This window comes from Pezoporus flaviventris, unplaced genomic scaffold (assembly GCF_033815535.1).
Source record: "Pezoporus flaviventris isolate CSIRO_AGI_PZ_B2104156 unplaced genomic scaffold, CSIRO_AGI_Pfla_v1 ptg000007l, whole genome shotgun sequence".
NCBI lineage: Eukaryota > Metazoa > Chordata > Aves > Psittaciformes > Psittacidae > Pezoporus > Pezoporus flaviventris.
This window is the reverse complement of record NW_026892555.1, coordinates 51,652,919-51,667,358: the sequence shown is the minus strand read 5'-3', so window position 1 is coordinate 51,667,358 and position 14,440 is coordinate 51,652,919. Positions and strand designations below refer to the sequence as shown.

Here is a 14,440-nt window from a genome sequence, read left to right as displayed (position 1 = left end):
ATCCATTAAACTCCTCTTTTTCAAACCTGAACTCCACGGTCTAGGTTTAATCTAATCCGGACCCGAATGTAATTCCTTGGCCTTCCTGAATATTACACTGGAAAAGCACTTACATTTGTATTACATTTCATCAAAAGGAAGTCAAAGCACTTTAGAAAGCATGTAATTGCTCCACTGAGGTGATGCAACCAAGTCTGGAGAGATTTTTTTTCCTTTGCATTCTAATTATAGATGCTTTTATTTACTAAAATTGCAGATAAGACTTGTCTATTACAAGCCTCTGAAATCTCATTTTGCTAAAATGAAAACATATTTCAAATGCTTTGGAGAAATATTAAGATTATTGAATATCTAGCATACTGCTTCAAGTCTCCAAGTGGTTCACTAGACCCCTAGGGAACAGGCAAGCAGCATACAATTATCACAGTAATTAAAAAGGTGCAATGACTCTCCTCTTTAAGACTCCTGCTTTATTAATTCCATGGTATGCTTTGGAGACTGGCATTATTTTACTCCTACCCAGCTTAATTATACTGTCATTAGTTTATCAACATCTCTTTTTAAACCCTTGGGCCACTTATTTGCATGTCACATTTGCTAATAGTTAACCAATAACCACTACACCTTCAAAGCAGGATCTTCTGCTGTAAAAAAAAGACAATTTATAGAGATGGATTTAATATCATCACACAATTTACATTTTTCAGCCAGCCATCACTTTCTGCTTTTAATTGAAAAGAGTTACCATTTAGCTTAATGAAAACACAAATAATGCTGATGTATTACAAGGCATTACCAGATAATAAAATACTTCCACTACATAACGGTTTATGACTCTGAAACCATGTTTTAACACTTAACAGTATGCACCACTGAAAAGACCAAAAGGATATGATGGCCAAAAATATAACTAAACTTGTGGACTTCTCTCTCTACTGAGTCTGGCTGGGGTGGAATCAATTTCCTTCACAGTAGCCCGTATGGTGTTGTGTTTTGGATTGGTGACTACAAGAAGATTGGTAACACACCAGTGTTTTGAATGCTGCTAAGCAGTGCTTGCAGGCTTTCTCTTTTTCCCACTTTGTCCCTGCAGTGAGTACACTGAAGGTGGAAAAGAGTCTGGGAGAGAGGATACAGTGGGAACACCTGACTCCACCTGACCAAAAGGATATTCCATACCATATGAAGTCATGGTCAGCAATCAAAGCACAAGTAAAGGAGAGGAAGAGGGGAAGTTCATTCTTATGGCGTTTGTCTTCTCAAGCAACCATTACGTGTGCCAAGGCCCTGCTTCCCAGGAAGAGGCTAAACACCTGTCTGCTGACGGGAAATGCTGAATAAATTTCTTATTTCACTTTGCCTGCAAGTGCAACTTTTGCTTCACCTATTACACTGTCTTCATTTCAAACCATAAGTCTTCTTGCTTCCTTCTATTTTCTCCCTGTCCTGCAGCAGAGGTGACTGAGTGAAGTGGCTGTGTGGGTACTTGGTTGTTGGCTATCAGCCCACCACATTCTAAGCCTTCAGCACAGACAGGTTCACTTACACAGCACTCTATGTTATATTATGATCAAACTATGAAAAAACTGTTTTAATTAAAAAAAACTGAAATATTTGTGTATTAAATACATACTTATCTTGACTAGACAGATAATTTTACATTATTATGAAAGGCATAGTCACCTAGAAAGCCTCCTGATAGGAACTCTAATTTTTTTATGCCTCACTTTTGACTAAGCTAAAATTATCTCGGTCTAGTAAATATAAATCTTATAAATACTAAATACTTAACTGTTATGATAACAGTACTGCTTTCTGGTATTTTTCATTAAATACTTCTTTCCAGTAATGACAGTAAGAAAACAAAAATAATATAAAAGGGTTAGTACTTGTATAAGCTTGCATCTTCAAAACGTAACACTGGGATTCTGACAACAACTATTTCATTCTATGTTTGGTATTTTACCAGTCAGTTCACCTAAAATGCCATTCAGCCACTGACAGGTGGCCAGGTGACTTCACAAAAAGTAACTTTACTCTCATATCCAATGGAAATACATGAAATCACAGAACCATAGAATGGTTTGGGTTGAAAGGGACCTTAAAGCTCATATAGTTCCAACCCCCAGCCACTGGCAGAGACATCTTTCACTAGACCAGGTTGCTCAAAGCCCTGTCCAGCCTGGCCTTGAACACTTCTAGAGATTGGACGGCAACAACTTCTCTGAGCAACCTGTTCCAGTGCCTCGCCAACCTCACAGTTAAGAACTGAAGTATGTGATTTTTCTTGTTAAAAAGACATATAATACTAAGTCATTCTTTAAAAGATTAGGATCAATAAGCTAATACCATTGGCTTAGTCCTATTTCCTCTACATACACTTCTGCCTATCTTCCACCAACTTTACAGCAGCGGAAAGAAGATTCAAAATACTAACGACAAAAAAAAACAACCCTCCAGGTCAGAGTATACTGTGAGCAGTTGAATCCCAAATTAATATCACTGCCAGTCTTCCTGAAAATTACTGTACAATTGCTTTTGTATAATAGGTCTACTCTGAATTCTTTTTACAGAGGTCAGCACTATTAATTATAACATCCAAAACAGGAGCCAAGACTGCTACCCAGGAAAATAAATCACACTACCTCACTTAAAGAAAAGACATGCTGTCAGTCACTCAGGAAAGCAGCCCTTTGCTAAACCTCATCTGCTAATTGAGACTTAACAGTGCATACTTTTGCTGTTACACGGGATCTCTTTCCACTTTGTCTGCAAGTTTGATATATCTGACACTGAAAAAAAGAAAAAAGGAACTTTACCCAAAAGAAAGAGAATTTTTATCAGGCTTGGGATACTAGGGAGAAAAAAAAAAAAGGGAGAGAGAGAAGAAAAAAACAACCTGGGATCAAACATAAACTGGCAAGGAAGGGGTGTAATGAAATGGAGAGAGCTCAGTGCATACCTGACAATAAAGAATGCACAGGCATCTCTACAGTGGCACTGAAGGTTGGCTTCAAGGTCATTGTAGCTGACATACACCAATAGCTTATACTTAAAGGCATTCAGTCTTAGATCCTGCAGCCTGATGGTTTAAGGTACACAGTAAAAACTGCTAGTGAAATAACTTACGTTTTCAACCCTAGAAAGATGCTTACAAATTTCCAGTTGCTTTTGAGTACTTACCAGCACATTTTGTTCTTGTTCTGAGAGCTGGGCCAGGAGAGCCGGTTCCTCCTTCACCTGGTCTTGTAAGTAATACGCTGATTTCATATTCTGTGTCAGGATCCAGGTGCCCAATCTTATAGCTTGTGGAGTCCACAGGTTGTATGTCATACCAGCTTCCACTTGAAGTTCGATACTCAACTTCCCTTTGAATAATGGGTCCATCCCCATTGATAGAATTGGCATTCAACTGTATCCACAGGTAAGTTGCACCAACAGAGGACAGCTGAGGTGGAGCAATGGGAACTGGTGGCTCTGAAGCATAGCAAGTTACAAAAAACAGCAATGATTACACTGTAATTCTTTTCTGCTTCTAAAACATTCAAATAAGCAATGTGTTTTGCACTATATTAGAGTTGAAGAATCCATAAAACTAGAGTTATGAAGAAATAATCACTAGGATAACCTTATTTCCAATAAAATCTAATATGCAAACTGTGTTGCTTATGTACTTGGAGATTCTAATATGAAAATTTTGTTTTATTCTGAGTAACTTCAAACTGGGTACAACTGATACTCTAGTCATCAGACATTACATGGCAAATTATAACTTACAGTTTAAAAATGAAGATGACGTCAGGTTTTCCTATCAAAATATCGTTCTTACTGGATGTAAATAGAAATCCTACAGAAAACTGTATTTTTTTTAAGCTAAAATTGCTATTGCAGTCTATCCTTAGACATAACCAGAACAGTGAGTTCTGCATGAAAACAAAATGAATTTTTTATTCATTATTTCTCATAGACTGTGCTACTCAGCCTTCGTATTTTCATAGACTTCAGTGTAAGCAGAATAAATACAGCATTTTTCAAGTCCTTTATCCTGGTTAAACAGAAAGAGCTTCTAAATGAGAGCCAGGGGAATTCTTTAGTCTTTCATATGAGTCTGATGTTACGGCTTATTTTTGCTGCCACACAGAAGCAGTACCTGGTCTCACAGAGCAAGCATCTTTTGATAGTTGGCATTCTAAAGATTTCGAAAGTTTAACTGTTCAAACAACTTTTCTTTATCAGATGATAGACACCTCATTTAAAATTAGACTGCAGAAATAATTTGCAGACCTCATCTCCTTTTAAAGGAAAATAAATTCTTTTTTTTTTTTCCTGTTGATTAACCAGGAAATTACTCTGCTGCTTCATACATCACAGCTGCACAAAATACCCCTTCCATTGGTTAAATATATTGAAGTAGAATGAAATCAGACTGCTGTAATAAGGCATTGTTTTATCCAATATTCTGAACATATCTATCAGCAAACACTGCCACCTTCTTAAGGCTACACAGAATATGTAATGAATGTAGAACATCTGCCTTCCTTAAGCTGTAGATTCAGATTTATCCTCTTCTGCTAACCATTTTCCAGCGTGCTGAGATATAGGTAGTCAAACAGAAAAGAAACTGAATTTCTATTTTTCATACTCTTTTCAAAGACTTCAAAGTCAAGAGTTAAAGCAAAAAACATATAGGAATGATGCACAGGGGACAAAGGAACTCTGGAAATAGGTATTACTGTTTCCTGAAAAATAGCAGATTTGCTATTTTAACAAACATGTAATTATTCTGCATTAGGATACCTTTCTTTAGTTACAGAAAGAGTACTCAACCCACAGAGCACAAAGTACATTGAAGATTAGCTATGCTTCAGATAGATAGTCTCTAATTAGCACTGCACACTTGTATGTAAGCTTCGATCTGTGTGACCTGTTAGTAATTGCTGAAATATGCCATCACAAAATGGCAAACAAAGGCACCAGCAATATATATTTTCATCTTAACAGAACAAATTGATTATTGTAATAAAGAGCATGAAACAGTGAGCAACAATCCAAAATGCCTTTGAAGACATCTAACTAATTATCACTGATAGGAATAGACATAAAAATTGCTTATTATATTCTGGCAGATTCCAAAACATAAAGAAAATAATATTATTTACATTTTCAAATCAGTAAGGAAAACAAGGTTATATGTCAGTAGCAGTATATGGCAAACTGATGTCATCTTTTGGTTAGAGTCATACTGCAGTTTTATTGAAATTATTGTTCCTGAAGTATATAAACTCAGGCTTCATACAGCAATAACATGTCTGGAAACAGCCTCAAAATGATTTAGCATCAATTTAAATCATTAGGCTGTTTTGTGAACCAAGACATGAAATGGAACTTTTATAGAGCATCCTAAGGCATTTACTTAGCCATGCTGAAAGAACAGTTAATTACTTTCAAGTTTCAAATGCTACTAAAAGCTGTTGAAGTGCCATTCAAAATGCAAACTCAGGAGTTAGGTCACTAAGGTTAGTGGTTACAACAATTCATTCCAAGTATTACAAGAACTTGAAACAGACAGTATTTTATTGTCTTTTTATCCCTCAGGGCATATTTTTCATTCCTTTGTGACCACAGTGCAAAAGGTTAATGCAAGCTGCATTATTTTATCAAAGCCTACATATACTGCAGTTTAATTCTAGTAACGTAGTTTAATACTAAAACTAGTCTTCTTACCAGAGATTGAGGTTACATAAAATGAACCTTTCATTATAAATATGATGCTCATTATTAAGTGACTGGTTAAAAACATGAGATCCAGAGTTAAGCAGACACTTTAATACAGTGTACTACCAAATATAATGAGCCAATTTCATGACTGAAATATGAAACTTGTTCTTCTGACTTTTTATTTGTTTATGTTATTTTTTTATTGTTATTTTTTATTTGTTCTTTAGACAGAATGGTTTAATTTTTTTAGGATACTGAGAAATTTCAATCACTTAATCAGGTAAGTATCAGGCTGCAGCACCACTACCTTTCACTGAAAGCAGTTTTACTGTTTGCCACCAGGGTAGTCTGAAATACATATCATTCAAATTACTTTGCGATTAATACCTTTACAAAAATGGTACAATAACCTGTGTTTTTACAGCTAGGGATATTCAGAAAAAGAATTTCAACTGATTGCAGAAACAAGTTTCTAGCACTGGCTGTTTAGGTTAATTGGTTAGCTTAAAGAGAAGTTCTTCCTTGTAGATCTTTCTTGAAACAGCTAAAAAAAAAACGCTGTCCAGTACTGGGAAACCCTTTAAAAATGCTTTTGAAATACAACATTAACTCAAAAAAAAAAAAAAGGTAAGTTCATTTATAATTTCAAATTCAGTGCTTTTAAATTCTGTGACAAATGGAGATAAGCATAATCTCTTATGGAAAGGAAACAGTGGCCACCCTACTAAACCAGAGATCTGCAGAAGTCAGAAGGCTTCAGGCAGATGCTCTAATGTTACCCTACATAAATAGAGCATTTACAGTAAATATGAGAAAAAGACAAAGCCTTTATAAGGAGCAACTCTTCTCATAGGCAGAGGATAAAACCAAATTTAACCGTACTTGCATAGAAACTTTATTCATATAAACTATTCATTCTTATGCCTTCTATATTAACTGGAAACTTGAAATGTCAACTCCTTTATTTACACTGCTTTGTATTTTAATTACACAGAATAATACAGAATTTCCAGATATTTTCTATAAGATCCTAAGATCTTTATGTTTTGCAGTTCTTTTAAAATTCTTATAGGGAGAGGAAAGGCATCACACAAAAAATACACGTTTATCCTTGGTGGCTCAGAAGAGCTAATTTAAAAAGTGGGGGGGGGGGGATATCTACTTCAATAATAATAATATTTTCCGATTTTTCTTCTGAGGTGAGTGGGAGAATGTAGCCAGGCTTCACTTACAGAGGAACAGGGAAAAAACATTAATCCTGCAATCTGATTTATTTCTCAAATTAAACAGTAATTGTTAGAAAGTCAATACCATGGTATTCCCATGTGATACTGTTTAGCACATCATGAGCAGGTGAAGTGATAAAAATAAAGTATCAATCATCTCTGATACTATGTCCACATTAATAAGGTCTTAATAATTATAAAACTAATCACATCATCATAATTGTATAGTCTTGAAATCAACTAAACAGCCTTAAGACTACTTTCTTCCATTTTCCCACATTTTTTTTGTATATATATATACACATATACATATATACATATTATTGTGCTCCTCTGCTCCTCTTTTGAGCATGCAAATGATTCCATGCCATTGGGAATGATGAAGAACAGTGTCATTTTTACAGCATTTAATTGCGGATGAAGGACAACAAATATCCCCGCGGATAACAAAAAACATGGAGGTGACCGAAACACTACAGTTCCTCATGCAATTCTGTTTTTGGTTTGTTGTTGGTTTGTTTTTTTTTTTTTCTCAAAAAAAGGCTTTAAATAATTCCTGCCAAAACATTTAATTATTTAATTAAACAATACCTCTAAACACTATGATGCATAACACGAGATAATTTTACACTGTTCCTTTACTGAGATTGTTTAGGATGAAAACTTGACCTGGCCCACTACCCTAATGTTCTTGAAATTACTTTTAAAGTCATTATTTAAAAAAAAGTAACTGTTCCATTTTATACCTATTATTAAACTTTACAGAAAAACAAGTGTCCTTGTACTATACACTGGTAAGCCTATGCAGGCGTAATCTAATCAGCTGGCATTCCTGCTAAACCCTATAGTAGTAGCAGTTGTACTTTTACTACCCATGCCAGCAAGGCACAAAGAGTTCTCTTCCCCAAACACAGTTTCTTCGAAACTCAAACATTCTGAATTGTCCAGTCCTGACTTGCCAACTCTCCTTTTTAGACAGTGGTGCCCCAGTCTGCAATACTTTTACTCCATCCACATCTGTTTACCTAAGTGTTCTAAATTCATCTACCCTAAATGCCCACTCCAAGTTTGGGTTTTATTCAGTAGCTTTTAAATTGACTTTCATGGGTACAGACAAACAGTGGTTTTGACCTAACTATTATCCTCCTGAAAAAAAGTCCCTGCTTCAAAGGCCAGAGTTTTTCAGCACTTTCTTAAAGCAAGTTTGCTAAAATGGCTGAACTATCTCATCTGTTTTGGCGGGAGGTTTTCTCAAAACCTTCAGGCTGAGGCACACACCCACAAAGGATAATATCAGCCTGGAGTCAGTTTGTCAAAATAACAGCATCTGAAAGCAGGACTTCATGACAGGGTTTGTCAAGCAACCATAAAAATAGAGTCCTCATACCAGCAGTTTGTAAAAAAAGGGGTACAGACAGACCGATGGATCCAGCATAAAAGGGTAGTTGGCAGAGAGAAAAGAGATGTTAAGTACCTGTGTATACTTAATGTATAAGAACAACTGATACTAAAGACAAGCAGCCATTAATATATTCTTACTGTCTCTTGCTCTCAAAATGATTTTGTCCTCCAGAATAAATTGTTTGCTGTAGATATCCAAATAGGTTTGTTTCTGTTCTTGGTGTTAAATCTTCCATTTGGAAAGATGCAGACATTTAAGCTGCCTGTATTACAGATGGCTACCCTTTCTATGTCCTTCCTTAAAAACCTAACAAAACTCCTTTCAGTCAATCTGACACCTAGGTTTACCTTGTTTGAACTCAATAAGCAGTCTGAACTCTGTAATAATCTGATGTCTGGTCAGACGGACTCATTCTGCTCTTCTAAACCTAATCAGTGCTGGGTCTGCCCACTTTTAGAAAAATTCAACCTAGGGACTGTATGTAGAAGTCTAATTTACTTCACCAAATACATTTAATCAATTCCACCCTACAATTTTCCTTTTGCTTGATGTTTGATTACTTTTATGTCACCTATTAGATACGAACTGCTGTTTTTCACAATAAGTGGGTGATCTGACAAGGCAAGGGAGACAAGAATTTCATGTCTCCAATTAGAAAAAGTGACATTTCAATCCAATTCTCCAACAAACTTAGATGAGGATAGCGTGCGGTTTGAGCACACACAATGACAAGGCACTTGTCTTTTCAGCCTCTCCTATCAGAACAAACACTCAAGTAAATTGAAAACCTCCCCTTCAGGATTTATTTAAATAGATCAATCAATACTTTATTTCACCATCCTCTAAAAGGCAAATAACACAAACAAGTTTTCAAAAAATACCCTTGATTCTTTTTCCTTCGCTTTTAAGGCCAGACTAATTGTTCACTGACAGGCTTTTTCACGTGATCTAGACAATATTCATGTTTACACTTCTTTAATGAGATAACACGGGATTAACTGACAGCTCTTTAATTGCCTTTTTTTTTTTTTGTCCTCCATACAGATTAAACCTCTCTATGACTGTATCTGCTCAGGTAAAGAAGCAAAAGAGAGGGAAAGAAAGAACATCAGGCAGTTACTTACATATCTCTTATCTTCCAGATTGCATTCCTATTCCTTTGTGATTTTGGGTTTATTTTTCAGCACCTGCTACTGGCCTTTCTGCTGATTTCAAAAGTTCTGGTACTTGGTGTCCAATGCTACACATCACCATGCTACAGCAACACTACAAACCTTCAAGAGGTTTATGTAAGTAATTGGAATTTACTTAGAATAAGTTCCTACTTAGTGAAACTATGTCTACAATGAAGTAGAATGAATGTTGTACAGAGCTGTAACGTGCTCCCTAATTAAAAGCAAAGATACTTTGAAAAAGAAGAATTTACTTATTTCCAACTGGAGTTACAAATTCAGCAACCAGAATGAAACAGAGCACAGTAATAGTGAAAAACTGATTCTGTTTAATTTACAAAAGCTAGGTTTGATTGTCCTGTCATCCTGGCAATGTAATTCCAGGGCAATTCCTACTAAGTCAGTTTAGTTACGCTAGTGTAAATGAGAAGAGAGTTAGATTCATTGTTTCCAACAAAGAGCAGGGAGTAATTACACCACTGTTTCTACACATACTATTATTAAGCCATCAGTAATTCCCAAGTATACTAAGCATTACATGCAATATGGGTAAATGTACATTTTCCATGATTTATTGATGGTAATGGATTAAAAAAAGATATAGCTGCACCAAAATCGAGCCATTATTTTTGAATTCTGCTAACTAACACTGCAGAAAGGCTGCTGAAAAAAATAGGAAATACAATTTCTTAATTATATGCCATCAATGTAAAAGCGTATTTACTAATTAGCCCCTAATGCTGCTATTTCAGTATAGTCATCTAAGGTTTTACAGCACAATGTTTAAAATGGGTCTTTTTAGGTCAGAAGGAATGACCTGCAGGTGGCCTCATAAAAGCTCCAATACAGGCAACGGGGATTACCATAATTACTTTGCCACTCTACAAGTAGTTAATGGGATTACACCCTAAGGCTATCCATTTGTCCACAGTGCCCAGTGCAAATTTTCAGAAAGAATCTGAGTAAGCACAGATGCTATAATGATACACTTCATAATTTCAACTACTACACCTCAAAAGGAGCACTAATAAATTAAAACTCCCTAAACTAAAGAAATTGGAAAAATCTAAATTCTTCAGCTTCTGTACCTCCTGTCACTGATGTAGTCAAGTCTTCCATCTGCCTCCTTCAGGCAGTCTCCATTCTTCCTCATTTTCACTGCTGTTAGGTGTGAAAGATGCTATTCCTACTGGGGCTTATACTGCACAATTTCTTTCCTTGCTGACATTCCCATTTTTGGCCACCCATTTTTATTTCCCTTTTATTTCTTTTTATTTTTCATGCTTGAACTGAAATAACCTAATTTCTTCCACCATGCCTTATAATTATATTCTCATCTCAGCCACTGTTTTGTTCTCCATCTGTCCATTCTAATAGTTCATCTCACTTTTAACGCTACAATTTGTTTTGTCCTGTTATCTTCACACACTGGCTATTTGCAACCTGCTTCTCTTTGTCTTGTCCCGTTTCTGTCCATTTTTCCTAATCCGCATCCATTAAAACCATATTCCTGCTTTTGGAAAATTGTTTCTTTATTATGATTCTCTTAAATCTTCTACTATTATTCCCCAGTCTAACTCATAGCTCAAGTTTCTTCCTTTCCAATCAACACCTGCTCATCTCACAGACAAGCAAGCAAAATGGAATTTAAACATAATGAATGTTAAAAATTGGTTTAGCACAGTTTTCTATAATGAGGATGTACAGATCTGTATGCATTTTATTTGTTTCCTGCTGTTTTTAAAAACAGCCCTGCATATGTTGGAGTATATATATTTTATGTGCTCATTTTAGTGTAAATCTCTTGTATTTTGCAGTAAGTATGTTTTTAGAAAGCAGTCTCCACAAAGGAGGTAAACAGCCACTATTATGCTCATACTTTAAAAAAACTTGAAAGATACACAGCTCTAAACAGTGCATTTTGGGGAAATATTTAAAACAACAATCAACAAGTAACTGGTTAATTAGCCCTGGCTGCTTCTGTCATTCCATTGTTACAGCTGGATAGACTCTTAAGATTTACATAAACAGAGTCTATTTATTGAACCTCTTATCGACTTTAACAGGCTATGGATGGTACTCTTACTGAATTAGCAATTCCATGTACCAAGCTTGCAAATAATGAATTTTATTTTGACATACCTTTGACTATCAGTTCTGCATAGTTTGATACACCAACTCCTCCTTCTGTCCGAATCATGCAGCGATAGTTGCCAGCGTCCCTCTTTGTGGCATTTACCACACTGAAAAGAGCTACAAATCGGCGAAAATTGAACACTTTTATGTCCTTCAGAGGTGCATCCCTTACATAAATACCCTAGGTAAGGAAACAAAAATAAAGAATATTGTTAGTCATAGGTAAGAAAAAATATACTGACAACCAATTTTATTTACCTCAAGTTCCCCAAGAGGGGAGGCAAGATAAAAGCAGAAGTCTGTATGTTACTTTTACAGATGTTTACTCTGTGAGACTTTACTGCCTTCCCATGTGAGTTAAACCATTTATCATCAGTGGGCAACCACTCATCTGGAACAGCTGTTTTCAACTCTTTATAGATTAACTAATAGAAAGATTCAGGAGCAATGTAACATTTACTTGCTTGGCTTGCTTTACACAAATATTTAAAGTTACTTCTTTTAAAGAAACATGAAACCCAGCATACTCAGTGTCTGCTTTCTCTTCCTGCTCTGCATCTTGCACAGCTTGCACAGAAATGTAAGTGGGTGGTCCTCATATAGCAGCACCTACAGGTGGGGATATTAGTGACTCAGGAGGAAGAAACTAGGCACAGATTTACCAGGCAAATGATCACAAGGCTGAGGCCGTCTCCATCTCTCACTTCCTCACTCTGATAATGGGAACTGGGGAGTTTCTACTTTTGTGCAGTGTTTCACCTTCAGTTCAACATACTGTGCATCTTGTGTAGGCAGGGCACAAGAAAACGAGCTGTGTAACAGCTGAGGAGCACAAAGGCCAGTGTAAGTCCCATGCTACCAACCTGCTCCCTCATGTGATCTGGCACATGGCTGGAGGACTGAAAAAGTGAGGGCAGCAGGCATAAGAGGGCAGAGATGACATCTTGTCATGTTCTCTGACACAAAGATGAGGGCATTGAGACTGGGCTCTCAGATAGTCATCAGAAAGTGTGTTTCACCTGTCCATGAAACAGGATCCGTGCCCTATGAACACTAGCAAACTCTCAGAAAATATATCATCATCAAATTACCAGATTACTAGAATTACAACTGCTGGCTGAAAAAAAACCCCACATATACAAATCTAGCGAAAACATTCACTCAAGAAAGCGAACAAGAAAGATGCACTTTTCATAGAAACATGTATTTCAACAAACTGAAGGCTACAGCCATCATCAAAACATCAAAAGAAACTGGAGAACACCAATAAGCACCTCCCAAAAGGCGCTCTTCATGAAGGTATATGCCCAGTCTGATGCTATATAATGATACCAGATCGTTTTAGTAGAATTTCCTGACTTCAGAAGCTTCAACCAGGGCAAGGCTCCTGCACTACCAAGCTTCTATAAACCATCAACACAGCTGGTGATTTGTTTTTCTGTCCTAGATTTTGTAGTTTGTCCAGCAGAATTTAAGATCTATGTAGGAAATAGTAAACTCATTTTGTTATAGCATTTACTTACCACTACATTGAGAGTACCCTTAAAATACCAGTTATAACCCAGAGAGTTTCAAGGACAAGGTACATAAAATTAAACTCACCCATAAATCACAAAACCACATCAAAATTCATCATACCATTAAATGCTAAAGAAGCAGCACAAGTAACAGTAAATAGGATTACTCTACAGTAAGGCAGTTATTTCCTCTTCAAAAATAAACATGGGTGATGCACAGCTTATTTAAAAGGAAAAAAAAGGGCTTGTAAGATGCCCAAAGAAGAATGTACTATTATGCCTTAAAAATTACTTGGTCTTAAATTATTACTTGGGAAGTACTTCAGGCAATTACCAGCTCCTTAAAATTCCTAGAATTCGGAGTTGCTGATAAACCGGCTTCTCTGACATGGCATGACAGTTACCAAAAACAACACTTGGAAAGCAATATTTTGCACTACTATTTCTAAACTACTGTTTTTACCACTGTAATATCCTTCTAGCAAGAATGGCTGCAGACAGCAGGAAGCAAGCAGATGGGTTAGTTATGATTTCGGAGAATTATTATTTCTTAAAAGCAACATTATATTTTCCCCAAGACAATAACTGATTGATCCTAATTATCAGAGCTACCGACCAGTCTCAAACCACATTTTAAGAGTTTCATTTTAAAGTACGTTTCTTCAGCTTTCAGACTCCTTAAGGACTCTATGCATAGCCAAGTCATGTGCTTACGTTACATCCACCCACGCTAGTTTTTCCTTTTTACTAGTCACAACATCTGGAAGCTTTACACAGGCTACTTTATCCTGCCAAGAAACAGGGTAAGTTATTCCCTAGAGAATAACATACTGCCACACATTGATTAATTTGAGTACCTAAACTAGCTCAGCTCATTTAGAGTGCTAACAAGCCCCTCTGCACTCCAGCCTGCTCAGTACACCCACCCTTCCATGCAGGGCAACCGCATCCAGACTTTACCAGGACACTCATGGGTTACAACACAACTGAAGAACCATATGAATATTGTAAGAATTATTTCTTGCTGTTCTCACCCAACAAAAGCTACAGGATGCTGCTAAAGGGACAAAAAAGTGAAGGGAAAGGACCAGGCAATACCATGAAGCAGTATAATTTCTGCCTTAGCTGCCGCTCAGTAGGAGAGGAGACCATGGAAAGGTATGATGCATGTGCACTCCCCACTGGCCCCAGACAGAGAGGGGACTGTCTCTTACCATACAGGCCCCCATCAGGTCTTCCAGTAGCCAACAGAAATCCTGACCACCACAA

At 36.6% G+C, this 14,440-nt stretch overlaps 1 protein-coding gene across 12 annotated transcripts in view; it reads right to left on the bottom strand.

Moving 5' to 3' along the window:
- Nucleotides 1–14,440, bottom strand: part of PTPRM (protein tyrosine phosphatase receptor type M) — a 472,285-nt gene that overhangs the window by 280,636 nt on the left and 177,209 nt on the right. For all 12 annotated transcript variants that reach the window (XM_061448768.1, XM_061448769.1, XM_061448772.1 and 9 more), the window contains 2 exons: nt 11,661–11,835; nt 3,184–3,477 (listed from right to left, as the gene is read on the bottom strand). In XM_061448768.1, the coding sequence (XP_061304752.1) occupies nt 3,184–3,477; nt 11,661–11,835 (469 nt within the window). The remainder of the gene's footprint in view (nt 1–3,183; nt 3,478–11,660; nt 11,836–14,440) is intronic.